The sequence below is a fragment of the Bison bison genome, unplaced genomic scaffold, assembly GCF_000754665.1.
Source record: "Bison bison bison isolate TAMUID 2011002044 unplaced genomic scaffold, Bison_UMD1.0 scf7180017864495, whole genome shotgun sequence".
Lineage (NCBI taxonomy): Eukaryota > Metazoa > Chordata > Mammalia > Artiodactyla > Bovidae > Bison > Bison bison.
In genome coordinates, this window is record NW_011495054.1 from 7,112,442 (window position 1) to 7,140,003 (window position 27,562).

The window sequence follows — 27,562 nt, forward strand, 5'->3', positions numbered from 1 at the left end:
CCTCCGCCCGCGGCTCACGCGAGCTGGGTGTTTCCTGTCTCTTTCAGTCCGGGTTTGGAGACTCCGGCTTCCTCCGGCTTTTCATGGTAAGGAGGGCGTTGCCCGCGGACTAGGGGCTGCAGAGCCGCTTGAGAGAGCCGGTCAGAGGCAGAATAGAGAGGGCAGAGACCGAGAGGAAGGGGTGCGACGATGGACTGTCGCGATAGGGGAGAGGAGGTTGGGAGGTTGGATGGGGGGCGAGGTTGGGGGTGGGGGAAGGGCTCTGGGCGGAGAATTGTGCCTCTGTTGTAGGGTGGGGGGCTTATCCCTGGCTCTTGGGGACGCGGGAAAGGGTATTTGGGCTTGGGGAGTAGATATGTACTTGAGTAAGTTGTGGGGGGTGGGTGGTAGTGGTGAGCCGGGCCACCTCTTAAGACTTGAGTGCTGGTTAGAAATGAGAATTGGTGATTGCAAAGAGAACAAAGAGATGTCATTGAAAGTGGACTTTTGGGGTGGAAAATGAGGAAAATAGGAAGGATTGTGAAGGTGGATGTGTAGGTGACCAGAGAGCGAAGTGAGATTGCTTGGAGCGGGGCGTTTGGGGTTTTTGGAAGTTGTGCTAGAGTCTCTGGGTTTCGGGGAAGTGGGCAAGGTGCGTCTGAGTATTCGGGCCAGTGGCGTGGAGAAAAGAAACGAGAAGGAGCATGTGGGAGAGCGTGGATTAGATGCTGGGAACTCCGCGGAGGGATGCCAGGGGCCTCAGGTCAGGATACTTTAGCCACGGAGTTCAGCACCTTAACTGGTGCCCGGGTACGTATCTAGTCAACTTCCGTCGAGACCGGGGTGGCCACACCTAAGAAGCTCGGGGTGTCTCACCCTCTCATCACCTATCTGTGGGAATGTTTCTCTGTGCTTGGAATCCTTCAGGGCTTTGCTGTTTGGCTTTGTCCCTGAGTGGGAATGACCAGACTTCAGCCCAGACCCTTTTTTTTTTCTTCACTTGTTTGCCCGGAGTCTCTTCCCTGAAAAGTGCAGTCTTAGGGAACACCAGTCCCAAGGCCAATATGGAAGAAGAAATGACTCTACCTGTATCTGACTTTGAACTACTCCATTTCTGTGCCAAGTAAGTTCCACCCTAAGGGAAGGCGGCACTGAAGCAGTGGTTCTCAAACTGTGGTCCCCAGACCCGCAGCATCACCTGGGAACTTGTTAGAAATGGCCAAGTTTTCAAACCCTACCGGACTACTGAGTTAATCTGGGGGTAAGGCCCAGCAAGCCCTGCAAACGATTAAAGTCATGATTTCTTGATTTGGGCTGTTATGAGAAGTGCATGAGAGTGGGAGTCAGAGGACCCTAATAGTTGTGATACTTTCATTTTCCCTTTGAAAATGGGATTAATGATGACGTTTTTCTCACTAGACTGTTGAAAGAAATAGGACAATGGTCTGTGTGCTCAACACTGGAAGAGTAAGTAATTTGACAGAACACTTGGAAGTAGCAGTGGCTGTCCTGTAGGTTTTAGATACCAGATAATGCTACAGTTTTGTGGCTGGTTGAATTTAGTTGATTTGAAATGGAACAGACTTTTTTGAATTGCAGAAGTGCCCAGAGTTGGGAAGTTTTATAATTAGCCTCAAGGCAGTGAACCCTTAGATCTAGTTAGTTAAAGGAACACCTGAGCTTTGTGGCTGCACATTAGAATCACCTGAAGAGCTTTGTAAACACTAGTTTCTGAGTTTCCACACCTTTCCACAATTTGATTAATTGTTTTGGGCTGAAGCCAACTCTCAGCACATCTAAGAGCACCCAGGTGATTCCAGTACTGCCAGGGCTAGGACCCTCTGGTCTTAAGGATAGCTTGAGGAGCAGAAGGAAAAGGACACTCTTTTTTTTTAAACATTTATTCCTTGAGGATTATTCTGAAGATTTTGACTTTAACTTCATGTTACGAGTAAGGAAACTGAGAGGCTTCCCTGGTGATCCATTGGCTAAGACTCCGTGCTCCCAATGCATGAGGCCTGGGTTTGATCCCTGGTTTCGGGAACTAGATCCCACATGCCGCAACTAGAGATTCTGTATGCCACAGTGGTCAAAGATCCCACGTATCACAGCTAAGACCCGGCTCAGCCGAATAAATCAATAAATACCCTTATCAGATCCTCCCAGGTAGAACCCATAGTTTAAAAAAAAAAGTTAGGAAACTGAGACTTGGTGTGTCTAAGCGTCACACAGAACTGCAGTCCAAGTTTGCTAAACTCATGTCCAAACCTTCCACATACACGTCTCCTCCAACACACAACAAGGAACATAGTTCTGCAGAGAGATGGTAGAGAACACTTCGGAGGTTGAGGGATTCAGTATCTTTTTCCTATTGTACTTACTTGCCTGGATTTCTTTTCAAGTCAAGGGCTTTCCCCCACGGCTGATATTTTTTTTATTTTTTTTAAGCTAGTGTACAGTTATTTCCTCTCTGTGTGTGGCCTGAAGCTGTGAATCAGAGGCCTGCTTTTGTTTCTGATTTGGCTTGTTTTTATGTGTGGTCTAGAATTCATAGGGCCCATGGAGCCAGAGGAGGGGCAGCTTCTGCAAGACCAGGAAGTTAAATGTAGCCTGCTTGACCCGGGGGTGACACAGATCTTTTAGAACTGAGGGTTGCAATCTTGGCTGCACGCTAGAATCACCCAGGGAGTTGGAATTTTAAATTTCTATTTCCAGGCTACATCCCCAGACCAGTTACATCAGAATTTCCCTGGGTTGAGCCCAGGCATCAGTATTTTTTTCTCTTTTTTTTTTGGTAGGTGGAGAGCCACCATTGAGAATCAGCAACAGTGTGCTGATTCTGAGTTGGGAAAGAGAAAGCCAGACTTACTGATATAATTAGAGTAAACTTTTGATTGAATAAAATTGGTAACTAGTATGTCAAGTATTGATTACCTGTGTTTCTTATAGCCAGTTTTGCTCTCTCCTGCCTCACCTCCCCAACCTCATTGATAATGAACTCAAGCCTTTGGAACAAAGCAGGACCCCAGCGGGGATGGCTGGGGAGTCCTCCGAAGAGAGGTTTGGCTGTGAGAGCCTCCTTGTCTGCTGCTCTGTGTCCCTGCTCCATCTGACTCGGGCTTAGGAACAGACAACAGCCAGAACCGTATTTCCCAAGGTCCTCTCCTTGTATTGAAGTGTGCTCCAAAAAGGTGCAAGGCTTGCTTTGTCTATTCAGAGTTCTCAAGCTAGACCAAGATATTTTCCACCTTCGTCCTCTTAGTAATTCAGTCAGATGTCAGAAGAGCTGGAAATGGTCTCTGAAGAGAAGAGAATTTGAGACTTGGAGCGCATCCTCAGATTATGCTTTCGGTGCTTCATGTTGCTCTGAGCCAGGGGCTGGGCCCAGCACCCTCTGGGGCTTCTGTCACCACAGCCCTGGGAGGGAGGTGTGGCTCCTGTCCCGCTTGCTAGATCAGACTAGGTTCCAGACGGCCTTCCTTGATGGCCCAGCAGCTAAAGAATCTGCCTGCAATGCAGGAGACCCAAGAGATGCAGGTTCGATCCCTGGGTCAGAAAGATCCCCTGGAGGAGGAAGTGACAACCCACTCCAGTATTCTTGCTTGAAAATTCCCACGGATATAGAAGCCTGGCGGGGTGCAGCCTGAAGGGTAGAGAAGAATTGGACATGACTGAGTGGCTAAGCACAGGCTCGAATGGCTCCTTCAGGCTCCTACAGCTGGTCAGTTACAGGGCCAGGGGCTTAAACTCAGGTCTGATTTGCAAACCCAAGCCCTCAGCCACACATGGCTTCCTGTCTTTATTTTGGAGCTTTTCTGAAGACGACTGAGGTGAGGTCTCCTTTCTCAATTTCTGTGTCATAGCTCTGTATGTACCAAGTGTAACCATTGATTAAATCGTGGGCTTGAGGCCAGGCAGGACTTGCCCACGTTCTTCTCTCGCTTTGTTATCAGGCCGCCTCTGTCACCATGCACTTCAGGAAGTGACTGAATGTGGGCTCAAGGTATCCAAATTCACAAAAGGGAAATAATGATAGCTGGCTTCCACCACTGTTTAGATTTTATTTATTTAAATATTTATTTATTTGGCTACGCCAGGCCTTCGTTGCCGCATGCAGGATCTAGTTCCCTGACCAGGGATCGAACCTGGGCCCCCTGTATTGGGAACACAAAGTCTCAGCCACTGGGCCACCAGGGAAGTCCCTATTTGGATTTTAAATGGTTGTTTGTGATGATACACATTAGAACAGTGGCATCTTCAGGAAAGGGGCTCTCTGGAGTGATGGAAATGTTCTCTATCTTGAGTAGGGGCTACATATATGGGCTTCCCTGGTGGCTCAAACAGTGAAGAATCTAACTGCAGTGCGGGAGACCAGGCTTCCATCCCTGGGTCGGGAAGATCCCCTGGAGAAGGGAATGCCCACCCACTCCAGTACTCTTGCCTGGGAAATCACATAAACAGAGGAGCCTGGCGGGCTACAGTCCTTGGGGTTGCAAAGAGTCAGACCTGACTGAGCAGCTAAAGTACACATAGATGCATCCATTGATCAAAGCTCATCCAACTCTACACTTAAAATACACTTTTTTGGGACTTCCCTGATGGTCCAGTGGTTAAGAACCTGCCTTGCGGTGTAGGGAACACATGTTCGATCCCTGGTCCGGGAAGAGCCCACATGCCTCAAGGCAGAGGCCATGCCGCAACCACTGAACCCTCCAGCTCTGAAGCCTTCATGCCACAACTCGAGAGCCTATGCGCCTCAACGAAGACCCCACGTGCTGCAGCTCAGACCCAATGTGACCAAAACAGATATAAAAAAACATTTATTGTATATACATTATCTTTAAAAAGGTATTGGAAAGCAAAGCAAGTACAGTACACAAAATTATCTGTTACGACTTTTATTTACCTGTTTCATGTTAGGTGCCTTACAAAATGCTACATCATTTCCCCAAAACATTTATTTTTGTGTAAATTTTGATCTGACAAGGGTGCTTAAAAAAATATTTACATTTCGGGGCAGATTTCCTTAATGAACTCCCATCCCACCCAAGACCCCCCCAAAATCCATAAATACAAGCTTTTTTCCTCTAATATTTGTATTTTATGGAAGTGTGGTTGACACAATGTTTCAGGTACACAGAAATGTGAGATATACATATATATTATTTTTGAAATTATTTTCCTTTATAGGTTATTATAAGATATTGACCATAGTTGCCTGTGCTATACACTAAACCTTTGTTGCTTGTTGCATATCTATTTTTTTAAATTAGAAATTTAACATTCTATTCAGGCTAAGTCAAACAAGTGGAATCAAAATGTCATAAATTTTTTAGTTAGGCAAAAATTCATATTTTCTAAAATATATGTTACACATATTATTTTTATATGTGTATACAAGAGCTTTACTACACTGGATAAAGGCTTGAGAAAGAACATCAAAAAGAGAGATGGAGAAATTGGAAAACAAACTAAATTAAATGGGAGCACTGAATATGAAATAGAAAAAGTGAAACAAACTAGATAAAAGTAAAAGATCCTTATATAGTCCAGTTTTTAAACATGGCTGCTCATTGGAAACATATTGAGCTCTGGCAGAAAGAAAAAAAATAGCAATGTCTGGCCTTTTGTATTTTTCAAAAAATTCCAAGATAATTCTGATATGCATCTGGATTTTAAAAAGTGATTACAGGTTTTCTGTTAAATGATAATTTTGGTGATATAAAACTCTATTATTTTCCTGTTGACCAATCATACAATGCTATTAAGTGAGTAATAGTTACATAATCACAATAATGAAAGATGCTTATTGGTTTTCACAATCAGTAGCCGGATAAAAAAATAAAAGGTCATTACAGTTGCAGGCCACAGGGGAATGTGCTAACAATATAAAATAAATACATACAGTTTGAAGGACCAAGCAGAGCGATGTGATAAGCGGAAGTGCACATATTTTCATCTCCTCAGCCAGTCTGTGTCTTTTGGTTGGTGTATTTAATCCATTTACATATAAGGTAATTATCAATATGTGTGATCCTATTACTGTTTTCTTAATTGTTTTGGGTTTATTTTCTGTAGATAGGTATTTTCCTTCTCTTGTTTCCTGCCTAGAGAAGTTCCTTTAGCATTTGTTGTAAAGATGGTTTGGTGGTGCTGAATTCTCTTTAACTTTTGCTTGTCTGGAAAGCTTTTGATTTCTCCATCAAATCTGAAGGAAAGTCTTGCTGGGTGGAGTATTCTCGGTTGTAGGGTCTTCCTTTTCATCACTTTAAATGTATCATGCCATTCTCTTCTGGTTTGTAGAGTTTCTGTTGAGAAATCAGCTGATAGCCTGATGGGAGTTCCCTTGAATGTTATTTGTAGTTTTTCTCTTGTTGCTTTTAGTATTTTATCTCTCTTTAATTTTTGTCAATTTGATTACTGTGTGTCTCAGTGTGTTCCTCCTTGGGTTTATCCTTCCTAGGATTCTCTATGGTTCCTGAACTTGATTGACTATGTCCTTTCCCATATTCGGGAAGTTTTCAGCTCTTATCTCTTCAGATATTTTCTCAGGTCCTTTCTCTCTCTCTCCTCCTTCTGGGGCCCCTACAATTCAGATGTTGGTGCATTTAATGTTATCCCAGAGGTCTCTTAGGCTGTCTTCATTTCTTTTTTCTGTATTCTGTTCCGTGGCTGTGATTTCCCCCATTCTGTCCTCCGTGTCATTTATGTGTTCTTCTGGCTCAGTTTTCCACCATTGATTCCTTCTACTGTATTCATCTTTGTTCTTTTGTTCTTCTAGGTCTTAGTTAAACATTTCGTGCATCTTCTCAATCTTTGCCTGCATTCTTTTTCTGAGATCCTGAATCATCTTCACTATCATTATTCTGAATTCTTTTTCTGGAAAATTGCCTACTTCCACTTAGTGGTTTTTCTGGGGTTTTATCTTGTCTCTTCATCTGGGACATAACTTTCTGCTTTTTCATGCTGATTAATGTGGTTTTTGTTTTATTTGCTGTGGGACTGTGGTTCTTCTTGCTTCTTCTGTCCACCCTCTGACAGAGGAGGCTGCAGCTTGTGTAAGCTGCCTAATGGGAGAGACTGGAGGTGGGGAAAACTGGGTCTTGCTCTGGTGGGCAGGGCCTTGCTCAGTAAAGCTTTAATCCAATTGTCTGCTGATAGGTGGGATTGCACTCCCTTCCTGGTAGTTGTTTGGCTTGAGACGACCCAGCCCTGGGCTCTGTGGTAGAGTTAGCAGTGAACTCCGAGAGGGTTCATGCCAAGGGGGACTCCTGGACTGTTGCTGCCAGTGCCCCCGTCCGTGTGGTGAGCCCCTGCTGACCCACAGCTCCACAGGGGGCCCTCCAACACTGGCAGGTAGTTCTGGCTCAGTCTCCTGGGGGGTCACTGCTCCTCTCCTCTGGGTCTTGGTGTGGGCAAGATTTCATTTGTGCCCTTTAAGACTGGAGTCTGTTTCCCCCAGTCTTGTGGGAGTCCTATAATCAAATGCTGCTGGCCTTCAGGGTCGGATTCCCAGTCCCTTTGTTGGATCCCCAGGCTGAGAAGCCTGACTTGGGGTTCAGAACCTTCACAGCAGTGCGAGAACTTTGGTATTACTGTTCTCCAGTCTGTGGGTCACCCACCCGGCGGGTGTAGGACTTGATTTTTTTCGTGATTGCGCCCCTCCTACCGTTTTGCTGCGGCTTTTTTGTCGGCTATCTTATTTTGGTGAGTTCCAGTTCCTCCTGTTGATGGTTGTTCGACACCTAGTGGCAATTTTGGTGCTCTTGCAGGGGGAGATGAGCGCAAGTCCTTCTCCACCATCCTGAACCGGAAGACCCTAACTACAAGCTTTTTAACCACCCTGCTCCAGGTCTTCAAAGTTTTCCAAAATTCCTTATTCCCATAAGCTGTTTCTGTCATCCCATGGATGATGTGTCTTTCTGGGGTAAGTGGTTGGTGATGACTGTTAGTGTCACCAACTTGTTTTGGCTGGAGGGCATAAAACTATACCCTGATATTGCAAAATATTTTTTTTAAATATTCTTTATTCCTTTCTTTTTCAGCCTTCCCACAATGAACACGTATTATGTTGATAACTGATAAATAAACAAAAGTGTCTTTTTTCTGCTGCAACACCTGGCATGTGGGATCTCTAACCAGGAATCGAATTTTAATTGAAATCCCGGGACTGGTTTCAGAAGGAAGCTGGGAGGTGAGGGCCCTGCTTCCTCTTGGCCTCTGTCTTTTGCGTTTGGCATCAGGCCACAGAGACCCCAGGTGAGCTCAGCCTGCACTTTTCAAACCTTAATTGCTTGTGACGTTTTTGCGTGATGGAGCAGGAACAGTTTCTTTAGAAAACACTTTACTCTTCAGGAGGCCATTCATCATCTTTTCCCGCAGCAGGCCCTGACTCCAGTTCCCCAGGCCACTCTTGAGGGGATGGAGGTCGAGCAAATTTGCCATTGTCTCTACTACCACCGATAGATGGCAGGTTGCTATCAGTTAGTCCCTTAGCCCATTTAAAAATTAACATTTGTGGAGCTTCCCTGGTGGTCCAGTGGTTAAGAATCTACATTTCCACTGCAGGGACGTGGGTTTCATCCCTGGTTAGAGATCCCACATACCAGGTGTTGCAGCAGAAAAAAGACACTTTTTTTTGTTTGTTTTTATCAGTTATCAACATAATACATGTTCATTGTGGGAAGGCTGACAAAGGAATAAAGAATATTTTTAAAAAATCCTTTTGCAGTTATCAGAGTATAGTTTTATGCCCTCCAGCCAAAACCAGGAGCATGTTTGCAGTCAAAGTTGAGTTTGTTTCCTTGATACATTGAAGGAGAAGTGTGAGGTGGCTCAGGAGACTCTGGCTGGCGGTGGGTGAGTTTGGGGAGAAATCAGGGAAGTGGGGCTTCACTTTGTGTTGAATGCTGTCAGGAAATAGGGCTAATTCTGTGGTTGGGTCTCCGTAATTCCTCCCTTTAAGGTGCGAAGGATGGAATGGGGCTTGGGCTCTAATTGGGAAAGAAGCAGCCCTGGCTTCTACTGGTCATTTTTTGGGACAGTGTTTTTGTCCGTGTTCAGACATAATCACAGAGAGGACTTGCTTGGATCTTGATCCATCTGCCACCAGGTGGCCTTGTCTGGTGGTGATGGGCTGCAGGCAGCCCAGAGCCTCAGCGTGCAGGCCAGGCAGCTGCTGGCCGTCAGGGGCTGCCTTCTCAGCCCCGAACCACAGGTTCAGTAAAGACTCAGCCATTCTCAGACACTTCTCCAGTTGTAGAATTTTACCTACCCAAGAAAGTTTTCTACTGGGAGTTGGGATTAGCTGATGTAAACTATTACATCAGTTCAGTTGTTCATTTGTGTCCGACTCTTTGCGACCCCATGGACTGCAGCAAACCAGGCTTCCCTGTCCATCACCAACTCCCGGAGTTTGCTCAAACTCATGTCCATCGAGTCAGTGATGCCATCCAACCATCTCACCCTCTGTCATCCCCTTCTCCTTCTGTAGTATTTCTCAGCATCAGGGTCTTTTCCAGTGAGTCAGCTCTTCGCATCAGGTGGCCAAAGTATTGGAGTTTCAGCATCAGTCCTTCCAATGAATGTTCAGGACTGATTTTCTTTAGGATGGACTGGTTGGATCTCCTTGCAGTCCAAGGGACTCTCAAGAGTCTTCTCCAGCACCGCAGTTCAAAAGCATCAGTTCGGCATTCAGCTTTCTTTATGGTCCACCTCTCAACATTCATATGTGGTTACTGGAAAAACCATGGCTTTGACTATGTAGACCTTTGTCAGCAAAGTGTCTCTGCTTTTTAATATGCTGTCCAGGTTTGTCATAGCTTTTCTTTCCAAGGAGCAAGCATCTCTTAATTTCATGGCTGCAGTCACCATCTGCAGTGATTTTGGAGCCCAAGAAAATAAAGTCTGTCACGGTTTCCATTGTTTTCCCCATCTGTTTACCACGAACTGATGGGACTGGATGCCACGATCTTCGTTTTTTGAATGTTGAGTTTTAAGCCAGCTTTTTTTAAGCCAGCTTTTTCGCTCTCTTTCACTTTCATCAAGAGGCTGTTTAGTTCTCTTTGTTTTCTGCCATAAGGGTGGTGTTATCTGTATATCTGAGGTTATTGATATTTCTCCTGGCAATCTTGAATCCAGCCCAGCATTTCGCATGATGTACTCTGCATATAAGTTAAATAAGCAGGGTTACAGTATACAGCCTTGACGTACTCCTTTCCCGATTTGGAACCAGACTGTTGTTCGATGTCTGGTTCTAACTGTAGCTTCTTGACCTGCGTACGGATTTCTCAGGAGGCAGGTCAGGTGTTCTGGTATTCCCATCTCTTCAAGAATTTTCCGTTTGTTGTGATCCACACAGTCACAGTTTTTAGCGTAATCAGTGAAGCAGAAGTAGATGTTTTTCTGAAATTTCTCCTGCCAGCAGATGTTGGCAATTTGATCTCTGGTTCCTCTGCTTTTTCTAAATCCAGCTTGAACATCTGGAAGTTCTCGGTTCACATACTATTGAAGCCTGGTTTGGAGAATTTTGAGCATTACTTTGCTAGCGTGTGAGATGAGTGCAGTTGTGCAGTAGTTTGAGCGTTCTTTGGCATTGCCTTTCTTTGGGATTGGAACGAAAACTGGCCTTTTCCAGTCCTGTGGCCCCTGCTGACTTCTCCAAATTTGCTGGCATATTGAGTGCAGCTCTTTCACAATATCTTCTTTTAGGATTTGAAATAGCTCAGCTGAAATTCCATCACCTCCATGAGCTCTGTTTGTAGTGATGCTTCATAAGGCCACTTGACTCATATAGAGGCTGGATAAGCAACATGGTCTTACTGTAGCGCACAGGGAACCGCAGTGAAGAGAGTATTAAAATGTGTGTGTGTGTAACTGAGTCAGTGCTGTGCCACAGAGACTGGCACAACGTTGCAAATCAACCGTAGTTCAATAGAAATGCAATTAAATTTTATAAACAGTTTGGCGTACGCGCGCGCCAGGTTCCAGTCTCCCATCGTCTGTCTGCTTCGATCAGAAGCGGCATCCGCTTCTACGACTTGAGATGCCCATGGTCACCAGCAGGGCTCTTAGAGGGACTCGGTGAATCTTGCGCTGTGGGGCGACGCTAGTGCAGGAAGCCTCTAATTTTGCAGTAACTGGGTTCACCGCATCTTGATGTCTTTCATTGAGTCCTGGGAAACACTGTTTCCCTGGAGGGGAATGGTAGTTGAGATCACACTCAATTTCTTCCAAGCTTGTTTCATGGGTAATTCAGCTGAAAGGCGTCACTTTCATCTGTTGCGTGGTGAGTGGCAACAAGGGGACAGAGACCCAGGTAGCGCTCTTAGCCGCTTTAGGACACAGCCAGGGTGTCCCTTTAGTTATATCAGCAGTAGACACAAAGGAACTCCTTGTAATGCAGGACTCGGTGGTAAATGCAGATCTGCAGGGTCAACAGGTGAAGCCGCTGTGTGAGCCCAGCTGTCTGCGTGGAGTTTGGGGCCAGTTGGGGTTGCATACGCGTGCCTACGGGGCGGCCGGCGCCCCAGCTCACACCATGCGTTCCCCTGCCTGCCTAGTTGGTCTCTGATTTTTGTTGTTGTTGTAACGCTGGGTCTTTGTTGCTGTGCAGGCTGTTCTCTAGTTGTGGCAAGCAGGGCCTACTCTAGTTGCCGTGTGCAGCCTTCTCACTGCGGTGGCTTCTCTTTGCAGAGCACAGGCTCTAGGCTTGCGGGCTCAGTCAGTGCTGCTCCCAGGCTTAGTTGCTCCATGGCATGTGGGATCCTCCTGGCTCAGAGATCAAACTTGCGTCTCTTGCGTTGACAGGCCGATTCTTTACCCCGGAGCCACCAGGGAAGGCCTGGCCTCTGATTTAAGAGAAGCCAGAAATCCAGGTTTTCCTCTGAACTCTTCCTGAGCTGTGAAGACCGGGAGTGAACTTTGTTCTCAGTGCAGGACACACTAGGACTAAGTAGGACTCATCTGGAGGCCAGCCGCAGCCCACTGGTTGAGGAAAGGAAATCAGGCCTGGTGCCCTGACCCTGCTGACCCTGCGTCTTGTCCCCGGGCAGGAAGAGATGTCAGGAGAAAGTGTGGTGAGCTCAGCGGTGCCAGCGGCTGCGACCCGCACCACTTCCTTCAAGGGCACGAGCCCTAGCTCCAAGTACGTGAAGCTGAACGTGGGTGGAGCCCTCTACTACACCACCATGCAGACGCTGACCAAGCAGGACACCATGCTGAAGGCCATGTTCAGCGGGCGCATGGAGGTGCTCACGGACAGTGAAGGTAAGCCCAGGGTCCCGGGCTGGGGCTGTGCTTCTGGTCGAGGGCTTCCTTCCAGTTCAGAAAAGCAACACAAAACCGGCTCGGGTTTCCTGTTGTGCTCAGTGTTACCAGATGTGGAGGGAGCCTTGAGTGTGAGTAATGGAGACCACATCTATTCAGGGTGTGGTCAAGGAGGGCTTCCCTAAGGAGGTGACACCTAAGCTGAGACCTGGGGGGAAGTGGGTGGGGTCATAGTCTCCACTTAGCTGTTGGCTTGCGTTGTGACTTTGAGAATGTCACTTCCCCGCCCCCAGGCCTCAGCTCTGTGCAGCAGACACTGGACTGGCTCCCCTGGTTGGCTCCCTTCCCATTCTCTTCGTGAAGATCCTGTGATCTCAGAGTGAGACTCAGGTGTGACCGAGGCAGGAGCGTCTGCTCGGGACCCTTGCCCTCCTAGGCTGGGGCCTGTTGAGGACTCACCGACCTGAACTGGGGTTGCAGCTCCCGTTCTCATGTCTGGTGACCCTCCTCAAGTTGTTTAATCTGCTGACATCTCGTTTCTCCATCTGCTAAATGGGCACGGTGGCACCTACTTCCTGAGGCTGTTGGTCCATAGGAAGCGTTCAGTATATGTGCATTCAGTGTGTGGTTTTTTTGTTTTCGTGGAAAGTCCTGTTAATACAAGATAAAGAATTGGCTTCCAGTGGTCCTGCTTCCAACCCACCGGGAACGCTCAGAACCCTGAAAGAGAGAGCATCCTTCTCTGACCGGGTTTACGGAGGAAGGTGGCATTTGGTTGAAAGATGGCCCCATCTTTCATTGCTTGTCCTGAGCTTGCTTGAGACCAGGCCACAGCCTGGCTTGGCCTTACCTTCCCTGTTTCTGAGGCTGGCATCTGTGCTGACGCCCTGCCTCTCTGGGGATGGTAGTGCCTGGGAGAGGGGCGAGTTTTGACCCCTGGTGGGATTGGGGGCCCTGGGCCCGGTGTGCACATCATGTTCTCAGATCCTAAGAGAGCGCACCCTTGAGCTGTCCACCAGTGGATGCGTCTCCCTGTGTCCTGGAGAAGCCAGTCTGTGGGGCCCGAAGTCCTGCTTCCCTGGGCTCCCAGTGACCTTGGGTTTCTGGCCCAGCAGCAGCAGGCGAGTGAGGCCAGAGCCCCAGAGCTGCCTCCATGCCATGCCCAGAAGTCCGCGCCGAGCTGCTTAGGAGTGGGAGGGTCCCCTCTGCTGGGCCACACCCAGCATCGCGGGAGTGTTTGTGGAAATCAAGACAATAGCGCCCCAGCTGCCGAAGGAAACAGACCTTATCTGAGAGCCCAGGATCACTGTGGCTTTACTTCCGCCCTGCCCAGTCCTTGGCAGGGCTCAGGAAAAGCGCCCAAGTTGCTTCAGAAGCAAAGTGGGAGCCTCATCTCCCTGAAGGGCCCTCGCCTGTGGTGGCCTGATGCCATGTCACAAAGGAGACGCAGTCCGGGGCTTTCCCGCCCCCAGCTGGGAGGCTCCTGGGAGTGGCAGCAGCAGGCCTGCGTGGGCTTCTCAACAGCTGCCGGACCGTGTGCTTGCCTGGGGCTTCCTGGAAAGCCCAGCGTCCCCAGGGAAGGAGTGTGGTTTTTGGATATGCCAAACCACAGCTGTTTTCACTTCAGGGGAGCACCAGCCCCCTTCGAGCCATTAGGAAAAGCTCACAGTATGGCCTTTTGGGGGCTTTGTTACATTTAAGTCTCACCCTAACCCTTTGAGGGGTGGCTGCTGCTATTACGGATCAGTGAGAAATCCACTCCCTAATGGCTCAGATGGTAAAGAATCTGTCTGCAGTGTGGGGAACCTGGGTTTGATCCCTGGGTCGGGAAGATCTCCTGGAGAAAGGCATGGCAACCCACTCCAGTGTTCTTGCTTGGAGAATCCCATGGACAGAGGAGCCTGGGGGCACAGTCCATGGGGTTGCAAAGAGTCGGACACGACTGAGCAGCTGACACTCAGGCACATCTCAGAGAGGTGAAAGGCTTTTTCAAAATATACAGAGCTGGAAACGAGGACGCTACTGAAGGCAGAACTGGCTAGCTCTTACTATCTGCTTTGTGTAGTTTGGTGTGGGCTCAGCCCTCAGGCTGGGGTGCCCGAGTGTGGCAGCCTTGTGGCCCAACCACCAGCTTAGAACTGAAGCCCTTTCAGGCCTGGACGTCAGGCTGGGTGTCTGGTCCTCCAGCCAGCACTGTGCTGGCAGAGCAATCCTGTTGGCCCCTGGGGAAACACTGCACAGCCCCACCCATGGCCTGAGCATGCCTTCAAATCTGCAAAACAGGGTAGACTTTCTGCATCTCACAGCGTCATCCTGGCCTTTAGGTGGGAAGGCTGTCGGTGACAGTGAAGTGTGCCACAAACAGGTGGGCGAAGCCAGCAGGACGGCTTTCTGGTTACGGAACAAGGGCCCTGAAGGCCCCAAACTGTGTGCATTGCGTTGGTAGAAATCTCCACAGGATACCTGAGAAGCTGGTGGCTTCTGGAGAGGGGACCCGGGGTCCTGGGTGGTGGCAGACTCTCTTGCACTCCACGCCCTTCTGCCTGTCTGAATTGTATATCGTATGGATTGGGAAGATCCCCTGGAGGAGGGTATGGCAACCCATTCTAGTTTTCTTGCCTGGAGAAGCCCATGGGCAGAGGAGCCTGGAAGGCTACGGTCCATAGGGTTGCACCAAGTCGGACACAAATGTGACTGAGCACAGCACAAAGTGTCAGTAGGGACTTCCTTGGTGGTCTGCTTGTTAAAGGTCCACCTTCCAGTGCTGGGGACAGGGGTTCAACGTCCTGATCAGGGAGCTAAGATCCTACATGCCACAGGGCAGCTAAGACCACGCCGCAATAGGAGAAGCCTGCAAGCCACAACTAGAGAGAAAGCTTGTGTGCTGCAATGAAGGCCCATTGCAGCCAAAAAAACCCCAAAGTGTCAGGAGTGCCGAGGCAGAGAAACCCTGCCCTGCAGATCCCGATTCAGGAAGGAGGCTGCTTCCAAGAGTCTGAGTTTGTAACAGGGACTCAAGTACCTAGGCAAGTTTGGGGCCATAAAGATCTACCTTAGTATGGCAAAGGAGAGGTCGGTGAAAGCTTCCTGGAGGAGGTGGGGGAAGGAAGGAGAGAGGAGGAATGTGGTCTGCTGCTCCCGACCCTAAGTGGAGCCTTCTCCCAGGTTCCCCGGAAGCTAAGCAGACCACTGTCTCCGGGGCTGGAACACGCCGTCTCCAGTCACGAGGACCCGTATACAGGGCTCAGCGTCAGAGACCTGGTTTGAGTGCTGCCGATAGACCCGGCGTTGTGCTCTGTGGCTCCAGTACATTCTCTCGCCTTTATGCCAGCGCAGGGAGGCACCATTTTAGAACGGGAAACTGCCGGACTGAGAGGTTCAGTGAAATGCCGATGTCATCCAGCAGGCAAGCGCGGAGCTGGGTTTCCAGCAGAGGCCCACGCTGGGTGCGTCTTTCAGCCCGTCCGTCCAAGAGCCTCTGGGTCTGCACCCCTCACCCTTCTTTCAGCCCTGCCCAAGGGGCTGGGGGACTCCAGGTCATCCTGATGTGGCTTGGCCTCTCTCAGCTTGTCTACACGCTAGTAACCAGAGCTGACTGTTTGAAAGGGATCGATTCCTGCTATGAAAGCAGCAAAAATATTTTTGAAGTCACAATGCTAATTGAAACCTCATGGAGAGCGCTCCTGGCTCTCCTTTTTTTTTTTTCCCTTATTTGTCCAAAGTATGATTCCTTCGCCACAAGCATTTCCTGGCAGCATTCTTGAGCCAGAGCCCAGTGTCACGGTCCGCCTGTTGGTTTATGGAGACTCTGAAGTGTCACTCGGGTAATTGATTTCAGGGGCCCTTGCTCTTAGCTGCCGAGTCGTCCACTCAGTGAAGGCAGGGGAGGAGGTTTTCTTCCCGGAGCAGCTGAGTGGAGCTGGTTGCCATTTCTCCCAAAGACCGAGGTTCCCCGTGGCTCCTCAGTTCTGTACGATGAAAGGAGTCTTCCAACGAGTTTCTCGCTTGTTCTCTGTGGCTTACTGCTGCCTCCCCAAATAGGGGATGTCCCTGAGCCTCTCTGAGCCTCTCTTTTATCTATGGAAAATGTAAGAGAGTGAGCATCTCTCATCAAGAACTGGTGGGAAGGTAATCCGGCCTTACCGTACCGCGTCAGCTCATTGGAAGGGGGCACTTGATCCACAGTCGCAGAGGTCACAAGGCAGTGGCCTGCAGGCCCGGCTCTGGCTGCCCTGTGGGGGGTTAATGACAGGTTTACAGCTAGTTTTGTTGTTCAGTCACTGAGTCATGTCCGAACTCTTTGAGACCCAGGGATTGCAGCACACCAGGTTCCTTGTCCTTCAGTATCTCCCAGAGTTTGCTCTAACTCACGTCCATTGAGTCACTCGTGTCGTCTGACCATCTCATCCTCTGCTGCCCCCTTCTGCTCTTGTCCTCAGTCTTTCCCAGCATCAGGATCTTTTCCAGTTCTTCAGTTTACTGAAAAATCAGGAGATTTCACAGGGAAATCTGCATTTTTGGCTTCTCCTGGAGTATTGGGCCTCTCAGCCACACTTTGGCTAGAGTGGGAGGAGCTTCCTTTGGGGAGTGGGGCCTGTACTCTGATTGGCCCCGCCCATACACACTCAGTGGTCCTGTTTGCTCAAGGATCTGAGCTGCGGGACAGACGCTGAGCCTGTACTGTGTTGTCTCCACTGGAGAAAGGAGCGGTAGCATCAGCGGGCACCGTCAAGATGACAGGACTCGCCAGCCCGTGAAGACCTCATCCTTCCTCGGATCCAGGCCCCCATCTTTGATTTGCATTTGCCGAGACTGCAGATAAACTTCTCACTGTGCTCAGGAATCCAGAGCCTGTGACCAACCTGTAACCAAAGGCCCGGGAGCCGTGGACTGAGCAGTAGTTGGCTCGGGAAGCATGGAAATGGCCTTGTCAGCATTCCTGGTGATGGTGATAGGCACCACCCAATTCGTGTGCTAGAGCACCTGCGCACCCTTGGTGGCGCTGGGTTAGGGGCAGGTGGGCCGACTTGCCACTCCGGGTGTGAAAAGGTGCCTTGGCTGATCTTGGCCTTTGTTGACTTCTGCTGATCCAGGGCCTAGGTCTGAGGAGGACTCGGGAAGGACATAGTGGTCTCAGGAGTGGAAACCTGGCACTTTTCCCAGACTGAGTAAGCAGAGGCAGAGTGTGACTGATTGCTGTGTAAACCTCCCAACTGCCCTTCCCCTGCAGCATGCAACAGGAGACGGGGGGGCCCCCTTCCTGGGGTGATGCCACGGGTTGGGAAGGCCCAGACCCCTCCATCTGTCTGGCTTCACATTTTCTCTCGAGGCGTGCTTGGTCTTACTTCCTTTTCTGGTACCTCCTTCTCCTCTTCCCAGGCTCTAGTCCACTTTCCCCCTCCCAATAGCATGTATGTTTCAGCCGAGGAATCCTGAGAAGCATGGCTTTCTAGTGGCGGAGAAGCGGGCAACGCAGGCCAGTGTGGGATTGGAGATTGGAGAGGATGCTGATAAGTGAGAGGGCTTGCCTTGTCCTGCCCCCACCCCCAAGGCACAGTTTTGCACCATGCCTACTTCCTGTCAGCAGCTGGGAGCCGTTTCCATTTCTCATAAATGCCAGCGCCGTCTCCCCAGGTCAGGCTGAACCACTCGAGGGCAGGGTCTGTCTGGTCACCACTGTATCTCAGGTCCCTAAATGCCTTGTGTGGGGTCACGGATGGGATTTCTTCTGGTGGTGCTGGTGAGTGCCTGGGGGGCACCCTTGGGAGCCAGATGTCACAGCCTGTGGGCAGCGAGCCTTCTGCTTCCTTAGAAATGGCTCTGCTGTGTGGGAGTCTGAAAAAAGTATTGTTGAAAAAGGAGTGGTGGATGTTTTCACCCCAGAAGCCTTCCCACCATCCATGGGTTGTGGTCGTTGGGACCCTATTTTTATCCAGATGTGGGGCATTAGGCCCTCTTGGGATGCACTTGACAAAGGGATTTTTGAGGCAACTTAGAAACACACTTTCAGGACGCAGGGACCCTGAACCTGGAAGAGCCTGAGACCAGTGAGTCCGGATGTGGTGTCTGCAGCCAGCAGGGCTGGGAAGCCATGGCGGTGCTGCCAGGCAGGACCTCCATCAGCCCTTTGGTGGGAGCCAGGCGGGTGAGGCCGCTGCCTTCTTCGTGGTCCTGCTGCCCCCAGGAGGTGGACGGAACCAAGAGCCACCTCATTCCCCTCAGGACCTTCCAGGAAAGGCACACCCAGCTGACGAACCCCTCTTTCCCGCCTCCTCCCACCGCAGGCTGGATCCTCATTGACCGGTGTGGCAAGCACTTCGGTACGATACTCAACTACCTTCGCGACGGGGCGGTCCCCTTGCCCGAGAGCCGTCGGGAGATCGAAGAGTTGCTGGCAGAAGCCAAGTACTACCTGGTCCAGGGCCTGGTGGAGGAGTGTCAGGCCGCCCTGCAAGTAGGTGTCCCCCGGCCGGGCCACCCGCCTCCGGTTCCCCTCTCTGCGGAGGAGGGCAGTTCCTCCCTCACTGAGCTGCTGTGCGAGTTAGTGAGTTGACCTCGGGGCTGCTCCCCTCTGGCCAGCTTGACCCCTGAGAGGCTTACCTGGGACGCCCGGGCCACCTGATTGCTCTCCAGCGTATTTCAGCCCCCATGGTTTCGGGTCCTCTCCTGTGTACATTGCAGCCCTTCAGTACCCAGCTATGGGGTACACAACTTGTTCTGTTTTCTGGACCCTTCTGGGGACTTACCCATGAGTCATTGTTGAGAGTCCACCATAATCTCTGCAGACAGATACCCCTCACTCCTCAGCTGGACCTGGGGCAAGACCACTGGGATCAAGTCTGCTTCTACTGCTAAGTCGCTTCAGTCGTGTCCGACTCTGTGCGACCTCGTAGACGGCAGCCCACCAGGCTCCCCCATCCCTGGGATTCTCCAGGCAAGAACACTGGAGTGGGTTGCCATTTCCTTCTCCAATGCATGAAAGCGAAAAGTGAAAGTGAAGTCGCTCGGTCGTGTCCTACCCTCAGTGACCCCATGGACTGCAGCCTTCCAGGCAAGAGTACTGGAGTGTGGTGCCATCAAGTCTAGGGAGAGTAAAATCCTGCAGAACTAGGTGCCTCTTGATGGGCCAGCAGCTGTGAAGACGCGGCAGAGAATCAGAAGAGTCCCTGTAGGTTGTCAGAGGCATCGATCTGTATTCGTGAGGCTCACGTTTGCGCCTCTCCCAGCCGCCTGTCCGCGTGACTCCCCGTGGAGGCAGCCCCGTCACGCCTATCTGCCTGAGGAACTGTTAGCTTGCACATACCACCTCCCCTGAGAGTCTGTGAACTCAATGTACGTCTAATGGAACGTTGAAGTCTTTACTTTTTTCTTTTCATTTCGTGTTTATGTTTATTAAAGTAATGCAGGTAAAGCATTTACAAAGGCAAGTCAGTACTGTAGGCAAGGTTGATGTCTAAACCACTACCATACGCCCTCGACCCCCTCCTACCCTGAAGCAGCCTCTTCTGATTCTTACAGCAGTTGTTTTTTCCCATATTTCTTACATTGCTATTTATTGATTGTCCATTTTCGGCATTATCTACTGACATTTCTATAGAAAGTGGAAAGTTAGCTCATGCACCACCCCAAACCACTACCAAACTTGCATGCATGTATTCCTTCTCTCAATATCGTTTCTCAAAGTTCTGATTAAACCGGTACTCAGAGCTCACAGTGAGTCATATGAATATTGTTAACAGTTGAGCCATAGAGTATACAGCGATTATTTCCTTTCTCTCATAACTTTTCAGTTTGCCAGAATTAGTCGTTGCTTCATTGTTTTTTGTTGGCTTGGTTTTCTAAGCACACAATCCGAATGTAGCCCCAAGTTCTCAGAAACCACAGTCTCCTTTTGGTCTGCTCAGACGCATCAGGGAATCTGTTTCGCCTTCGTCTTAGAGACGCCCTCTGGCTCCTTTTTGTGGTTTCTGTTAGTCTGAGATTAAACCTCAGGGGCCTGGCCGCCTAGTTTCTGTCACTTTTATTGTTCTCAGACAGTTGTATCTTTTCAAGGCTTCTGTTGAGTTTTTCGTTTCTGCTCTCGTATTTCTGACTCCCAAGAGCCCTTTCTTGTTCTCCACGTGCTCTTAATGTGGCACGCCAGCCTTGTTTCATAGGATGTGATACTCTTGTCATTCCCGTCTTACTATTGGAAGTTTCCTTTGTGCTGCCTTCATCGTGTGGCTCCTCCTCTTACTTGTTCTCTTTGTCTTGGTTTCAGTCTCATATTTCAGAGGCTTTCTGAATCTAATCTGATGGTCCTCGGTCTGTTGAAATTTAAGCTCTGAAAAAACTGTAGGTATTGGTCTTTGTTGTTCTGTGGGCTTCAGTGGCGATTGATAAGACTGACTTCTTCAGTGGGAACTCTCAACGTCAGAATCTGTAAACGCTTCTTCTGGACAGGTGGTTCTCGTAGAGGAGTCCTCCCCTCTCTAGCCTGGTTGGTATGAGCCTGACTGGCTGTCTTTTGGGATCTGAGCAGAAGGGGTAGGTATCACCATTGAGCGTGTAGATAATTCACTGAATCCCCCCTTTTCAGAATAGCAAGTCAGCCTTGTCCTCTCCTGTACAAACTTCTCCAGGAAAGTGGGCTTTTCTCCTGCCAGGCTGGGGCAGGGCATCCATCTGGGGTCTCACCAGTGTTTCTGCCAACAAGCAGGCAGTCCTCAAGTCCTGCTCTCAGCCCCCCAGCCTTCAGAGCTGTTCTGGGAAGATCTCCCAGACTCTTTCAGCCGGCTTGGGTTTCAGCTTTCCCCTTCTGCTTGGTCATCACTCACTGGAGGCCTGCTTTCCAGCCTCGAATCCGTGACATCTCTTGCCTGCTGACCGTACTTCTCCTGTCCTTTTCTCCTTATGGGCTTATACCTTTTCATTTCTCTACAGTCGTTGCAGTGGACTTTGTAGGAGTTTTGATGCAATCATATTTCATCTGCCTTGTTTAGGGTTTATTTTTGAGTGGCTTCCTGGGCCATAAGAAGACTTCCTTGGTGGCACAGACGCTAAAGTGTCTGCCTACAATGCAGGAGACCCAGGTTCGATCCCTGGGTTGGGAAGATCCCCTGGAGAAGGAAATGGCACCCCACTCCAGTACTATTGCCTGGAAAATCCCATGGATGGAGGATCCTGGTAGGCTACAGTCCACGGGGTCGCAAAGAGTTGGACACGACTGAGCAGCTTCACTTTCTTTTCACTTTCACTGGGCTATGAAAAAATGTTATCATAGTATTTACGGAACACTCTGGCATGTAAGACTCCTGGCCAAAGAGCAGGTTCATTGGAGAACTCCACTCTTGATCGTTGCCCAGCTTATAAGATCGTCCTCCTCTCTTCGCAGCCGTGGCTGCCCCATCTCTCTCACCAGAACCTGTCTTTGCCTGGCAGGCCAGCTTAAACAATCCAATGCTGGGCAGGCCTCCCAGGCTGAAAGTATGTTTTGTTCCAGCAGAACAAAGATACTTACGAGCCATTCTGCAAAGTTCCCGTCATTACGTCATCCAAGGAAGAACAGAAACTTATAGCGACGTCAAATAAGGTATGTTGGAGGCACCCTTGTGGCATTTCTTTTGCTACTGAAATGGTGGGGATTCTTCTGAATAGGTTTTGAAATATGTCTAAAATTGCTTGCACAAGGTCTGAGATGGGGTCAAGAATGGGAGCCTGCGGCTCACCTTGTGTTGCCCCTGGTATTGGGGTCATGCCGTCTCCGTCTCAGCCCCTCCCCACCCCGCAGGCTACGCTTACCTGCCTCTTCAGGCTGGTGGCAGGGCCCCAACTCCGAGGGAAGCCAGTGGTTCTCTGTACCTGCACTCCCAAGTAACTCTCTTCTTTCTGTTTTTTCCCCTAAAACAACCCACAGCCAGCTGTGAAGTTGCTCTACAACAGAAGTAACAACAAATACTCGTATACCAGGTAAGGTGTTGGCCAGAAAAGACCTCTGTACTCATGCCTGCCAGGCCCAGCTCCCTGCCCCCACATTCCCTTCAGTTGAAAACACACGTTCCCTTTCTGCACCTCTAGAGTGCCCTGCTGGATAGATAGTTATGAAATCTAATTCCCACACACTGTAAAATTCACCCTTTTAAAAATACACAGCTCAGTGCTTCTTACTATGTTCACAGAGTTGTGTACCCATCACCACTTACCTCATTTTAAGCCGTTATCATCATCCCAGAAGGAAACCTGGACCCGTTATCAGTCACTCCCCGTACTGCTCCTCCCTCCTACCTCCCCCAGCCCTAGGCAGCCACTGCTGTGTTTTCTATTTCTGTGGATCTGCCTACACTGGACACTTCATGTAGATAGAATCATGCAGTACGTTGTTTTTTGTGTCTGGCTTCTTTGACTCAGCATAATGTTTTCAAGGTTCATCCATGTTGTAGCCTGATTAGTACTTCATTCCTCTTTATGGCTGAATAATATTCCACCATCCAGACAGACCACATTGTTTCTCCATCCACCAGTTGTGGTTGGGCAGTTAGGGTTGTTTCCACCTTTTGGCTGCTAGGAATAACGCTGCTGTGGACGTGTGTGTGCGCACACACATTTCCATTTCTCCTGGGTAGATACCTAGGAGTGGAATTGCTGGGTCACGCAGGAACTCCAGGTTTAATCATTTGAGGACCTGCCGGACTGTTCTCCACAGTGACTACTACACCATTTTATGTTCCCACTAGCAATATATATGGGTTTCTAGAGTGCTGTTTGCCTCTTGGGAACATGTGGCTCCAAATCAAGAATTACAGGAAGTAGGGTTGATGAAGTCAGTCGAGACCAGTACATGGACCCAGGATAAGCAGTCTCTTTTGGGCTGGTTGCTCAGCCTTTCACGGGGCTCCATGGAGCATGCCTCTGTGTCCCCCACCTGCCGCCTGTGCCTGCAGAGCCCTGTGTTTTCAGCGTTTCGTCCCTGTCTTTGGCACAGCAGGGCAGCCACTCGAGCACAGCCTTGGGGGCCAGAGCTGTCTTTTTGAGACTCAGCTCTGCCATTTATTAGTTTTTGACCTTGAGCAGCTCCCTGATTTCTCTGATCCTTGCTTTCCTTTGAGCAGTAGGGACTACCCTGCCGCCTTCTTGGGCTTCTTGTGAGGTTGGTAAGGGTTGGTGGCGATAAGGGGTCTGCATGTGGAAACACTGCCCCACCGGTGGTGGCCCGTAACACCTGCTGGTGATCAGTTGCCTTATCACCTGCTCTTTTGCAGCAATTCTGACGACAATATGTTGAAAAACATCGAACTGTTTGATAAGCTGTCTCTGCGCTTTAACGGAAGGGTCCTGTTCATAAAGGACGTCATTGGGGACGAAATCTGCTGCTGGTCCTTCTACGGCCAGGGCCGCAAGATTGCCGAGGTCTGCTGCACCTCCATCGTCTACGCCACTGAGAAGAAGCAGACAAAGGTAAGGGCCTGCAGAGGGCGGTGCCAGGTGGCTGGCCTGAAATCCATGTTCGTCCAACTTCCCTTTCCCTTCAGCCAAATCCACTGTAAGAGGCAAAGGCTCTAAAGATGTTTTCTGGACTCAACTCCTCACTGGTGCTTACTATCTCTAGGGCCCTGGAAAGGTCCCATTGTCGGCTTGGAAAAACAGCATGGCATTTCGTTTCGGACACCCAGCAAGGAGAGGCAGTCGCACTGCTGCTGGGTTCCTTTTCTGTGACTGGGATTCACACGGATCCTTGTCCCCACATGTACCCTGCCACCCGTGTTTTCTCCTCTGCCATCAGTGATCTGACACCACCTTGCCATCCTCCACACGACATGTATTCCCACCAGCCTGGCTGCATCCATCTCGCTCATCAGGAGCAGTGCTCCCTCCAAGGTCTTGACCTTGAGCGTCTGGCTGTGACCTACTCCTTCCTTGTCGTCTGTCCTCCCCACTGACCTGGGCAGCCCTCCGCCCTCACAGGGCTCACTGGGCACTCCTCCTGAACCCCGGGGGCTTCCTTCCCAGTGCGCGATTCCCTGACTGATCTGGACGCTGTGGACCCATTTTTATGTCATCCTCCGCAAGCCAGTGGGCCTGACCTTTCCGTTGGCCTCTGTCCCTGTGTTCTGCAGAGCCCCATCATGCTGCAGTGTGGTTAGAGATCAGGTCCCACGCTCACTGAATTCACTCCCTTTACGTCTCTGCTTGCCTCCCTCCCTTATGTGCCCTTTCTCTTTTCTTCCCCCTTCTTTTTTTTTGAAGTATAGTTGATCATACACTGTGGTATTAAGTTATTCCTGTGAGAGTGACTCGGTTACACGTGCATATATCCTTTTTCATGTTCTTTCCCATTACAGTTTACCACAGGATACTGAATCTAGTTCCCTGTGCTTTCCAGTAGGGCCCTGTTGTTTATCCGTCCTCTATGTAATAGTTTACATCTGCTTATCCCAAACTCCTGATCCACCTGCCCATTTCCCACATGGCAACCACCAGTCTGTGCTTCAAGTCTGTGTTTCTGTTTCATAGATAGGTTCCCTTCTGCCGTATTTTAGATTCTACATATAAGTGATATTGGGCTTCCCTGGTAGCTCAACTGGTAAAGAATTACAATGCAGGAGACCCTGGTTAGATACCTGGGTTGGGAAGCTCCCTGGAGAAGGGATAAGCTCCCCACTTCAGTATTTTTGGGCTTCCCTGGTAGCTCAGACAGTAAAGAATCCACCTGCAATGTGGAAGACCTGGGTTCAATCCCTGCTTTGGGAAGATCCTCTGGAGGGAGGAGAGCACGGTAACCCATCCAGTATTCTTGCCTGGAGAATCGCCGTGGACAGAGGTGCCTGGTGGGCTACAGTCCATGGCGTCGCAAAGAGTCAGACACGACTGAGTGACTGATTACAGCCCAGCATAAGTGATGCCATACTGTATTTGTTTTGCTCTTTCTGACTTTGCATAATATGATAATCTCTACTTGTTCAGTTGCTAAGTTGGGTCCAACTCTTTGAACCCCATGAACTGCAGCACACCAGGCTTCCCTGTGTTTCACTGTCTCCTGGAGTTTGCTTAAACTCCTGTCCATTGAGTCAGTGATGCCATCCAGCCATGTCATCCTCTGTCTCCCCCTCCTCCTCCTGCACTCAGTCTTGCCCAGCATCAAGGTCTTCTTTAGGAAGTCAGTTCTTTGTGTTGGGGGGCCAAAGTATTGGAGCTTCTGCTTCAGCATCAGTCCTTCCAATGAATATTCAGGGTTGATTTTCTTTAGGATTGACTGGTTTGATCTTGCTGTCCAAGGGACTCTTGAGAATCTTCTCCAGCACCACAGTTCAAAGGCCTAGTTGCCTTGCTGCGTGTGGGATCTTAGTTCCCAGGCCAGGGATCGAACCTGAGTCCACTGCATTTTCTTAACTACTGGAAAACCGGGAAAGTGCTCCTAGTTTGTTTTTTTGTGTGTCTGTATGTGAATTGAATCTTCCCTTGAATATTCAAAGTCTAGTCATCATATTGATTGAACTTTAAAATAGTTACTCTATGTTTTTGGAGTTTAAGGGGCAGGAGAGGTCCTGAGAGACCTCACGGTCGGATCCCAACTGTGTATAGATTCTTGGATGGGCTCTGGAGTGAGCCTGAGCTCTTGTTTGGGCAGCTGGTTCATGGTGGAGCCAGGACGGAGGCCAGGACTCCCTTCCCGGCTTCCTTCACTCTGCGTCCTATCCCGTCAGGCTCCTGTCTCCAGGGGGATGGTGTTGGAATGGCCACCCCTTCATAGGAACTGTTTCCTCCTCCTCCTTTCAGCCCAAATCTCCAGAAGCTGAGCTTTGGCACCAACACTCGGATTCTGTTGCCCTAGCTCACTGTACTGATGTCCCAATTGGGTTTCTGCATCATTGCCATCTTCCTTGGTGCAGCATCGCAAGTGCTTTGCCAACTCTCACTGATTCATTCTGTTGCCTGAGACAGGTGCCTGGGACCTGCCTCTTATTCGTGGCGCCTGACCCCGAAGGGCGGTGAAAAGACGTGGTGCTTTACCGAGCGGGGAGGGATTGTAATTGTCTGTTTCATGAGGGCCCCCTGCTGGTGGCCCCTGTTTGGACAGAATGCTGCCTTAAGGTGTGGAATGATAGATGTGCAAGGATGCAGCCCTGTTTGTTAGAAGCACCATGTTGGGAGGGATGCCAGTGTCCAAGGAAAGGCATCGAGGGGCAGAGAGACGCATTGCATGCATCCGCTTTGTCTCCTGTGAATCCAGCGCCGTGTGGGTGTTGCCCACTGAAAACAGTAACCACCTGGGACGTGATCATGACCATCTTGCAGATTGTTGGGGGCCTGCTGGGGCCAGACGGCGCTGCTCTCAAGTCCTCAGCAGCAGCAGCAGAGGCAGGCGGTGGGGGAGCTGTGAAATGCTGACTTTCTGCCTTGTGTTTCGTGGGGCTGCAGGTGGAGTTCCCCGAAGCCCGGATCTACGAGGAGACCCTGAACATTTTGCTGTACGAGGCCCAGGATGGCCGGGGACCTGACAACGCACTCCTGGAGGCCACGGGCGGGGCGGCCGGGCGCTCCCACCACCTGGACGAGGACGAGGAGCGGGAACGGGAGCGGATCGAGCGCGTGTGGCGGATCCACATCAAGCGCCCGGACGACCGGGCCCATCTCCACCAGTGAGCGGGTGGGGGCCCCTGCCGCCCCCCACCTGCCGCCCGCCCCCCCTCGCTCGTGCACCGAGCACCCCCACCGGCTCCCAGCCTGCCACTTCCCCCAGAGTCTGAAGAGACTTCCCTACAAACCAAACGATTTTAGTGTTTCTCGACAAGGTGAATTGATGTCTTTACCCAGGTGAATGCACCCAGCTGGTGAACAAGCCGGGTCCACAGTCTCTGTTTCCCAGAGAATCCGAGCAGCGCGGGAGCCAGGCTTTCCCTGCTTCCAGAGGAGGGGGTGGGTGAACGGGTGGACATGCATGTGAGGAGCGCCTGTGCAGTATTTATTTTGGTGGGTGTTGACTGCCTCTGATCTCGGGGGCCTTCCCTCCAGGGTTCAGTTTGCCAGCTGGGAGCGGGGCCCTGTGGTTGGTGGTCACCAGCGGAGTCCCCACGTTTCCCCACCCTGCAGCCCAGCGCCCTGGCCCCGCTCCTGTGTGCGGGGCCTGGCACAGGCTCCAGGGCTTTGCGAGCTGCCCATCCGGCCATGGGCACCGCTCCAAGCTTGTGGGTGGAGACCCACAGCTCCTGGCAGCGGGAGGTGTGCCCTGGAGGTTCATGGCTCTCTGCTGCGGTTCCCAGTGTGGCCCTGGCTGCCCAGCTCTGCCAAAGGGCAGACCTGTTGCCCCTTCGGGCGATCTGTGGTCTGGCTGCGGGCAATG

General features: G+C 50.3%; 1 protein-coding gene across 1 annotated transcript; it reads left to right on the forward strand.

The window, feature by feature from the left end:
• The first annotated feature begins 7 nt into the window (after positions 1 to 7).
• On the forward strand, positions 8 to 27,562 carry KCTD10 (potassium channel tetramerization domain containing 10). Its single transcript, XM_010828666.1, has 7 exons — positions 8 to 86; positions 12,033 to 12,246; positions 18,531 to 18,700; positions 21,728 to 21,817; positions 22,142 to 22,194; positions 23,484 to 23,679; positions 26,641 to 27,562. The coding sequence occupies exons 1-7, from the start codon at positions 84 to 86 to the stop codon at positions 26,863 to 26,865; spliced, it is 951 nt and encodes a 316-aa protein (XP_010826968.1). The 5' UTR covers positions 8 to 83; the 3' UTR covers positions 26,866 to 27,562.

Bases quoted from the DNA above. Each gene is read 5' to 3' on its own strand.
- KCTD10 (XM_010828666.1), top strand. The intron at 21,818-22,141 runs GTATGTTGGAGG...AACAACCCACAG, and splicing joins TTATAGCGACGTCAAATAAG to CCAGCTGTGAAGTTGCTCTA. The intron at 23,680-26,640 runs GTAAGGGCCTGC...GTGGGGCTGCAG, and splicing joins CTGAGAAGAAGCAGACAAAG to GTGGAGTTCCCCGAAGCCCG.